Source organism: Sprattus sprattus (genome assembly GCF_963457725.1).
Source record: "Sprattus sprattus genome assembly, chromosome: 1".
Classification (NCBI taxonomy): domain Eukaryota; kingdom Metazoa; phylum Chordata; class Actinopteri; order Clupeiformes; family Clupeidae; genus Sprattus; species Sprattus sprattus.
Genome location: NC_137920.1, coordinates 34,116,451 through 34,126,450, shown reverse-complemented (window position 1 = coordinate 34,126,450; position 10,000 = coordinate 34,116,451). Strand labels below are relative to the sequence as shown.

General features: G+C 46.2%; 1 protein-coding gene across 1 annotated transcript in view; it reads left to right on the top strand.

Moving 5' to 3' along the window:
- Positions 1 to 10,000, top strand: part of cacna1ib (calcium voltage-gated channel subunit alpha1 Ib) — a gene marked incomplete at its 3' end in the record, with an annotated part of 148,468 nt that overhangs the window by 98,620 nt on the left and 39,848 nt on the right. The window contains 4 exon segments of the mRNA XM_080843756.1: positions 2,366 to 2,532; positions 5,351 to 5,881; positions 7,297 to 7,397; positions 9,499 to 9,622. Of these exon segments, the coding sequence (XP_080699882.1) occupies positions 2,366 to 2,532; positions 5,351 to 5,881; positions 7,297 to 7,397; positions 9,499 to 9,622 (923 nt within the window).

The window sequence follows — 10,000 nt, the reverse complement described above, 5'->3', positions numbered from 1 at the left end:
ACATGGCAGAAGGTGCTCTGGACTGATGAGTCAAAATTAGAAATATTTGGCTGTAGAAGAAGGCAGTTTGTTCGCCGAAGGGCTGGAGAGAGGTACAATAATGAGAGTCTGCAGGCAACAGTGAAGCATGGTAGAGGTTCCTTTCCAGTTTGGGGCTGCATTTCTGCAAGTGGAGTTGGAGATTTGGTCAGGATGAATGGTGTCCTCAATGCTGAGAAATACAGGCAGATACTAATCCATCATGCAATACCATCAGGGAGGCGTATGATTGGCACCAAATGTATTCTGCAGCAGGAACATAACCCCAAACATACAGCCAATGTCATTAACAACTATCTTCAGCTTAAAGAAGAACAGAAAGTCCTGCAAATGATGGTATGACCCCCACAGAGCCCTGATCTCTACATCATCGAGTCTGTCTGGGTTTACATGAAGAGACAGAATCATTTTAGGAAGCCTACATCCACAGAAGATCTGTGGTTAGTTCTCCAAGATGTTTGGAACAATTTACCATCCGAGTTCCTTCAAAAACTGGGCGCAAGTGTATCTGGAACAATTGATGCTATTTTGAAGGCAAAGGCTGGTCACACCAAATATTGATTTAATTTAGAATTTTCTTCTGTTCCTTCACTGCATTTTGTTAATTTATGAAGAATTGATGAAAATAAACTGTTAACACTTCCATTTTTGAAAGCATTCTTAGTTTACAGCATTTTTTCACACCTGCCTAAAACTTTTGCACAGTACTGTATATAATTTGTTTAAGTAAATATGACGTTGACGTTTAAATATGACAGCTGACATCTTCAGTTTGCATAGTTTTTTTTGCATAAGCCATGGCTCTGAAGTAGTACAGAGCATTCTGGAGATCTCTCTGTGTGTCTCTCTCTCTCTCTCTCCTTCTTTCTTTCTCTTTCCTTCTCTCTCTCTCTCTCTCTCTCTCTCTCTCTCTCTCTCTCTCTCTCTGTCTGTCTCTATGGCTTCACTTCCCACCACCCTTCTCCTCCTCATCCCCCTCCCCCCGCATGCATCTCCTCAGATGAACCAGAGGAGAGGCCATGCCTTCCTCTCTCTCTCTCTCTCTCTCTCTCTCTCTCTCTCTCTCTCCCTCTCTCTCTCTCTCTCTATCTCTATCTCTATCTCTCTCTCACTTTCTCTCTCTTTCTTTCGCTCTGTCTCTCTCGCTCGCCCCTAACCCTTGAGACCCAGGCAGACTGGTGTCCTCCATCGCACACGAGTGGGGAGACTAGGGGGGGGGGGAGAAGCGCGCCTCTCAGCCTGTGATGTATAAATCATCTCTCCATCTGCGGCCTCCCGGAGAAGCGGTAGCAGGCATACTGGCCACTGCAGACAGAAACTAGATAAAGCAAATCATGGCAAAGTGTGTGTGTTTGTGTCTGTGTGTGTGTGTGTGTGTGTATGTCTGTATGTGTGTGTGTCTGTATGTATGTGTGTGTGGGTGTGTGTGTGTGGGTTGGTGTGTGTTTGCGTGTGTGCATACGTGTGTGTGTGTGTGTGTGTGTGTGTGTGTGTGCGCATGTGTGTGTGTGCATGTACGCGTGTGTGTGTGTGTGTGTGTGTGTGTGTGTGTGTGTGTGCATGCGTATATGTGTCGGCACCTCTCCTCTGCGATATGACTTAATTTCCCCCCGCTCTGACCTTCCTGCGAAAACAAATGCCACGGCCAAGGAATCTTTTGGGTCTGCTGTACCTGGAGGAAAGGCTGGCCACCTCACAGGAGTTAATTATTTAGCCGTGCCGCTACAGCCAGGATTTTTGTTCGCGGCCACACTGACAACCGCAGCTGGAGTTATTGCAAGCCTGGAGTCCCCTCAGTACACAAGGAGCCCGTCGAGGTCCCTGTGTTTCACTCTGATACAGACGAGATCTGACCAGCCTCAACCCACACCGTGTCAGTCCACCAGTGTTGTCACTTCCAATAGGCTGACACGTGTTTGTATGTCTTGGTAGCACTACGTCGAGGGAAAATAAGATGAAGAAGAATCATAAGATGAATAATAGAATTGCAAAGGCCGCAGTTTCGAAAAAAGCAAAGGCTGCTCACAGCGTCTGAATTCATAGCCTGCAAGACCCTAGAGCCAAAGCGGGAATGGAGTTCCACACTTCGTCAGGGAAAAAGTGTCTAATGTCTAATTAAAATGTTTATAAAGCCTTCATGAGTGTGAATATGCTAATCAACAAAAGAACTCCTTGAAAAAAAGGAGATGCACTAGAAAAACAAAACACGAGAACATAGTTTTTAGCTGGTTTAATGCTGGGCAAAAATGGAAACTCTTGATGATTTCAACCCTCTGCACCAGAGTAAAAGTGAGTGACTGCCCCTGCCACTTCTCTCTGTCCCCAGATCCCAAAATCTGCACTCTGACCCCCAATGGCCACCTGGAGATGGGTTCGCTGTCGGCGGCGCTGGGCGTGTTCGCGGCTGAGCGGAGGAGCTTCGCTCTGGGCTCCCGGAAGAGCAGCATCATCAGTTCGGGCAAGACCAGCCTGGAGCAGCGCTCCCTCTCCCTGGTACGTGAAGACAAGAGGGCGAGAGAAAGTGACAGAGAGAGAGATAGACGCAGAGAGTGTGCATATGTCTATGTACTGTATGAAAAAAGGGAACGGTTTGTCACCCTATATTCATATAAACATAAAGTAATATGAACTTATAAATGATGTTTAATTTCATACATGATGCATTATTTTAACCTAGTATGTTTTTTGTTATGTTTGTAACTGTGCTTTACACAAAGTTTATCAAAAAGAAAACTCTTGTTAAATACTAGCTTTTAGCAACACTGCATCTGCAACTTTATATCAAATTAAATTGAATTGAGTTAAAGAGAAACTGGAGCCCACTTCATCATAAGTGTCCTTGGTGTGCTATTAAGTCTTTCACAAGTACGTGCATAATTGAACTCCAACCTGAAGCATATTTTCCAACAACATCTGGTAAAATCAAGTATTTAGAACACAGTTCCCAAGGACACTTAAAATATTATACGGCCAGAGATTGAAACTAAAAACGTGTTTCTCACATTTAGATGGATTAAATTGCCTGTGATTTAACTTAATGAAAGAAAATACAAATGCCCATCAGTTGTTGCATAGCTTTTCTTAAACTTTGTTACTGCATATGTTTCTGCAGCACTTAACAATTGCCGTCTGAACGTATAGGCTAAAGTATGTGTATATTTGTATCTATTTATGTCTAAATAGAAGTACAAACAGGCTATAAACTCATCATCAATGGTAAGAAATAGACTACTAGGCTGCCATACAAAACTTGGCCTGTAGTTGGTGGTTTTAGTTTCTGTTTTTCCACCGTCTACTTCCCGCCTGTCTGTGCCCCCCTCGCTTTAACCCCACACCCCAGACTTTCAGAACCACTGGTCTATGTCGATATTTTTCACACAGATTTGCCAAACATGTCTTTGTCTGTGCGAGAAAGAGAGAAGAAACAGATTATGTGAGGATTGTGAGAGGACAGGGCAGGGGTATGAAATAGAAACCGTTTGTACGTCCGCTCTGATCTCCGTCCTCCCGCCCCTCTATCCTTGGCTGAATGTTCTTTCTTCCTGATCAGGGTTGACATGAAATTCAGGACAGACTGTGAGCTCGGCTCTGGCTGGTTGCTGGTTGTTTGTAGTGTCTGTTTTTATTAGTGTGTCAGTAGAGTCACGTCTCCAGCCGCAGATGTTTTCCTCTGGCCCCTTGAGTTGGGGTGTTACCTTTTCAGCAGAAACTACATCTGAAGGAAGGTCAAACTGAAAAAGAGAGTCTGAATTTCACTGAGATATTCAAAAGTGGAGACTCGCAGACAGTTGGAAATGTAGACTCAGAACAGGAAATAGCATATTGAGTCTTCCTTGATGAAAGGGAACATTTGGAACTCATTGCAACCACCTGTGGGTCTGAAACCAGAAAAAAGAGGAGAGAACAGAGGCTTTGTCCATTCCTATTGGGAAATAACAACAGTCCTCCAACAATCAAATGAATAAAACATTTGAGGTTATTATTGGTCTAATGAGAGAACATATTGACAAACAGGAGGCCTGGAGGCAAAGCAGTGTAGCAAGTGAAAGGGAAGGCTTGGGAATGGACATTTTTTTTGGGCATATATTTATGTTTTTGCGAAGCTCACACCATAAGTAAACTGAAAAAAAAAGATGGCATTGTCTTGGCAACCTGTGTTAATTGAAGCAGCCACATAGGATTCCGAGAGAAACTGAGAGAGTGGGAGAGAAAGAGAGAGAGAGAGAGAGAGAAAGAGAGAGAGAGAGAGAGAGAGAGAAAGACAGACAGAGAGAGAGGCAGAGAGAGAGAGGATCGAGGGATCAAGGAAGAGAAAGAGAGAGAGAACGAGAGAACACGGGGGTTTAAATATAGTTTCCTGACACATCAATCTCTTGGGCCACGTGAGGCATTGTGCTTTCACAGGAGGCAGGAGAAGCCTGCTCCTTCAAAACCCAGAGAAACAAGCAACTAAATACGGTTTGCCCACAATACCACAAGCTTCTCAAAGCACCAGCATCTGAGAGCAAGTTAAAATATTGGTCTTGCCCAGTGACTAATCTCACACCCACTGGTGTATTGATAGCAAACAAATCATTCAATGAATCCCATCTGCACAAACATATACGACAAAAAAAAAATTGATTCAGCAATTCCTCATATCAATGATTTAATCATTAATCATTAAATAATTTAGCTCATTTTGTTATGCAGCTGAGGGAGTGAGAGGAGTGAGAGGAGTGAGGTAAACTGACGGGGAGGCTTACCTCATACAGAGCCAGGGCTTTTTTTTTTAGCTCCAACTTCACACGGAAGGTTGGGTTTAAAACCAAGACAACAAGGGATTCTTTGGAACAAAGGGTTTCTATGGAAACTGATCTTTTTACTTGATTCTGTGCTAAATATGTGTAATTGTCGTCATGCACCTCCGACGATGCAGCAGCAGTGTTGTTATTATCTCCCAGAGACACATTAACCTCCAGTGCACGTGTTTCTCACCGCCTTCGCCTCCTAATGGACATGCCGTTTTGAAAAGTTGTCCAACTTTTACTCATACTCTCTCTTTCCCTTTCTCCTCCTATCATCTCAACCATTATTCCTCCCCCTCTTATGTCTCTGTCAATTAAAAAAAAAAAAATCACCTCCTCCACCTCCTCATTTCTGTCATAACCTCTCTCTCTCTCTGTTTCTCACATTCTCTCTCTCTCTCTCTCTCTGTTTCTCTTCTTTCCCCCTATCCACTACTCCTTCCTGTCTCCTGACTCTGTCATCTTCACATCCTCCTTATCTCCTCCTCCTCTTTCCTGTCATAACATCTCCCGCTCTTTAACAGCGGCACAGCCGGCGCAGTTCCGTCTACCACCACTGGGGGCGCCCTCCTCTCCCCCCTCCCCAGCATATCCTGAGCCGCCGCAGCAGCTGGAACAGCCTGGGCCGACAGGTGCGGGGCGGCAGCCTCCGAGTTCGTGGCACCTCCTCGCGTCCCTACCCCAGCGAGCATGAGTCCCTCCTCACCCCGCATCCGTCCCTGCCCCACCCGTCACATCCACACCTGGCTCACCTGCCCCCTCCGCTGCTGCTTTCACGCCGCGACCACCATCGACGAGACCGCCGGGCCCTCTCCCTGGAGCTGCCGGAGCCCCTGCTGATGCCGGCCTCCGGCTCCCCCCTCTCCCAGCAGCACCCCCAGCAGCAGACGCACCCCCCGCTGCCCCTTAAGAAGACCTCTTCCAGAGAGAAGGCGGCAGGCGAGCACCAGGACTGCAATGGGAAGGCCCCGCTCGGGCCTCTAGCCCCACTCCTGGGGGAGGTGTTCCCGCAGGTCAATAGCCGCAAGGGCGAGTTGGAGGAGGAGGTGGACTACGTGAGTAGGAGCGTAGCATGACTGTTGAGTGTTGTAACATACCTGTGGGTCCCTCAAGCAGCACAGTGCTATGAATATCGTAACTGAAAGAGAGACTGTTGAAAATGATAGTCTGCATGTTTATTGAGGGTCATTGCTCAGTGAATATTTAAAACATTTATAAATTAGAATGTAAAACATTTCCATTGGAGTAGCGATGCTGCATTTATCTTTATCTATTAAGTAGCTTAAAGGAAGTCTCAGTTGGTGGAACGCCCTGCCTAGCACTACCAGAGCAGGGGCGTCCCTCTCTACCTTCAAGAAGCTCTTGAAGACCCAACTCTTCAGAGAGCACCTCCCTTCCTAACTGGCACCTTGGCTTAACCTGCACTTAAGCAGTAACAGGCCGCACTTCTTTTTCTTTCTATGTCGTTTTCTATTTTTTTTTTTTAAAATAGGCAGTATTTATTGTTACACCAGGTTTTAATGCTCTTAGCTTGATTGTTCTCTCCCTTGTGCGTCACTTTGGACAAAAGCGTCTGCTAAATGACTAAATGTAAATGTAAATGTAAGTCTGGAAGCGAGAAGACAGGTTACCCTATACCAGTGACACATTCGACACATTAGATTTAACATTAGACACATTAGGTTGGGTCACTAATTCATTCATTAATACATCAAGTTAGACTTTAATTATGCAGGGAAATAATGCAGGAGGAGGCACCGCCAAGAGCACAGGGACAGAGTAGCAAACTCATTTTGGTATTTGGATGGTAAGCGTTAAGACTGTGACGACATTTACCCTTCATGTCACTCTTTTTGGGGAAATGCCCCTGCTCCTCACAGTGCTTCACACAACTGCCTTCAACTCAAGGCTGAGGGGAAAAAAAGAATATACATATAAAACTTTTTTCTTGTGCACAGAAATATAATAAGAGAGACTTCCCACTCTTGCGACTGCACACGATAATATTCTGTGATGAACACCAAACCCAGTGGGTTATGAGAGAAAAGAAGTGGGTAATGAGAGAAAAAATGGCTCATCCATTCTGTGGAGAATATTACTGCATTCCAGAGGGATAATACAGTCGTATCAATCTTCAGTGTGGGATTCTTATTAATCCCCCTGCAGATGAATATCAGTGTCTGCGGAACACAGTGCCTTAAGTAATTAGAATCCATTCAGACTTGAAATCGTGTCTCTGCAATCACGTAGGTATACAGGACATTACATACTGTATCTCTGTTGGGATTATTTACATCCTTATATCCTCTCATTAAATATTATAGACCAAGCTGATGTATGGGCACATGTATGTTAAGTATGTAAGTGAGTAAGTATGTAAGTTAAGTATGTTGAGTGAGTTGTTTACCTGCAGTCCATTATATAATAGCTGTGGTTGATTATCAGGCTGGTTCTGTTTGTGCGTCTGCAGACCCTGTGTTTCCGTGTCCAGAAGATGATCGAGGTGTACCGACCAGACTGGTGCGAGACGCGCGGGGACTGGTCTGTCTACCTCTTCTCCCCCCAGAACAAGTAAGACCCCAAATCACCCCTTCTTCCATCCCTCACACAACTCCAACTCCAACCTCAGAGGACACGAAACAGCCCCCCCCCCCCTCACATGTCCTGCCAATTGAGATGCTTAACAGCCATGCTGAAGGTCACCTTTGTAAGCCAGAGAAACGATTACGCCGGTGCTCTGGAAAGTGCATGGGTAATGCTCAGCACTCACACCCAGCGCAGAGCCAGACTGGAGGCTTTTTCATCTGAACTGGCAATTACATGGTGGATGACAAGGCAGGCCTGGTGATAGCAGTATAGTGCCTGGTGGGTGGAAATGCCATGAAGCCCATCACAGACAGAACAGCAGGGCAGACCATAGACGTCTTTTGTTAAACAGAGCAGCAGGGAAGACCATAGACATCTTTTGTTAAACAGAGCGTCAGGCATTTTCTTTTCTCATACAAGCTTTGTTTTCATAGAACAATCCCTCAGCAGCTAGCTGTTTTTTAATTCTTTTTTTTTCTATCTAATAATACACTGATCAGGTGTCATAATTATGCCAACGTTAACTTTACTTACCTATGTTAACAATCTTACTTACTTAAGCACGAGGGAAGACTGTGGAGAATACCTGCTAGCAGTAACTACACTGCAGCCTCCTACAAAGTGGTGCAAATGACCACATGTCAAGTTTAAACGTCCAGAATAACAGAGACGGCAAGAGAGCTTCAGTGCTTGAAGCTTCTGTCAAAAAAAAAAAAGCGACAACTCTTCAAATCTTCACTTGAAAAAGCAATGAGGGAGACTGAGTGCCGCATTTCTATCAGCCCTCCTCCTGCAGTTACAGAGACAGTCACTTACTTCCCCCTTCAAAATTCCTCTTCATTTTCCGAAGGGGGCCAGAGGCACTGTTTCAGCAGTGGAGAAGCAGGTGCAATTTGTCAAGTGTTGAAGCCACAAGGACTCCTGCTGTTGCCTGGGTGGTGAGGGTAGTGGATATGGGGGAGGGTGTAGTTGGGGAGTGGGGAGGGATTGGTTTGCGAAAGGCAAAGAGTTTTTGCAAGAGAATGAAGGGCTGGATGGGTAGATGGATGGCTAGAGAGAGGGCGGGATGGAGGAGTGGAACAGAAATGGGAGTCCGCTGCACGGACCCCGGAGTGCCTCGGCTGAACAAATTCAGCCACTGGACAGAATCAATAGCCAGGAACGGTGCACTGCCAGCTCTTTGGAAAGTAGCTTGATTAGTGTATCGACCCAGCAGGTGGAGCGTCACACCTGCACGCACACATGCACACACACCTGCACACGCACACACGCACCCACACGCACCCACACGCACCCACACGCACCCACACGCACACACGCACACACGCGCATACACGCACACACGCGCACACACACACACACACACACATACATATATACAGACTTGCATACCCCCACACGCTAGACTGCGGCCCTTTATTTGTGTCTAAACCCGACCCTGAGTCTGAGAGTAGTAACAGGGGGCCGACGTGAAGCCGACAGGCATTCTGATTTTCATATCCGAAACCCAACCTAAGTCCGACACAGATAATGTGTTAAGCTGAGACACTAGGTTTGTGTTGGCGCCACGCAGTTGTGGTTACCATGGTTACAGCTTGTCTGTTTAGCCAGATTACACATGTGTGGGCACCTTGTAAATTACCCCCATAACGCACTGTTTTCGGCTATATTGCACACAGACACACACACACACACACACACACACACACACACACACACACACCTACAGCACCTATAGTTAACTAACCAGTAATAAGTGAAACATAGTAACTTAGACAAACAACATTAAAGATAACCTTCAAACCCAGCATTTCAGAGTGTCCTTTAGCCTACATGAATATTTACCATCTGAAATAGCATGTTGCCTTGTCACATAGATAAACAAATAAACCCCAGCACATAGCCCTATACAGACAGTGGGTCCATCATCGTTATTTATTCTAACACTAGCTTTTAAATTAAAAGTATTTAATGCATCATGTCAAGTGAATATGACTCAGATGGAGATAAATGGATAGATCTATCTCATTTTCGAATAATCTGTCTCTCCCTCCCTTTCACTCTCCCTCCTTTCTTGTTTTTGCAGGTTCCGAAAGCTCTGTCAGTCCATCATTGCCCATAAGCTCTTTGACTATGTGGTGCTGGCCTTCATCTTCCTCAACTGCATCACTGTGGCCTTGGAGAGGCCCAAGATCCATCAGGGCAGCCTGGTAAGCCCCAGGCACCTTCCCCAACCCCCTACACTCATCCTGGGCCTCCTACAGGCCTCTTCACCTACTGAAGCCCCAGGCCCCAGGCACCTTCCCCGACCCCCTACACTCATCCTGGGCCTCCTACAGGCCCGTTCACCTACTGAAGCCCCAGGCACCTTCCCCGACCCCCTACACTCATCCTGGGCCTCCTACAGGCCTCTTCACCTACTGAAGCCCCAGGCCCCAGGCACCTTCCCCAACCCCCTACACTTATCCTGGTCCTCCTCCCCCACACCCCTCCACTCACCCTGGGCCTCCTCCGGGCCTGTTCACCTACTGAAGCTTGATGGCCTTCTACAATTGATTTCATGAAATTGTGTATGACCGAAGCTAAGC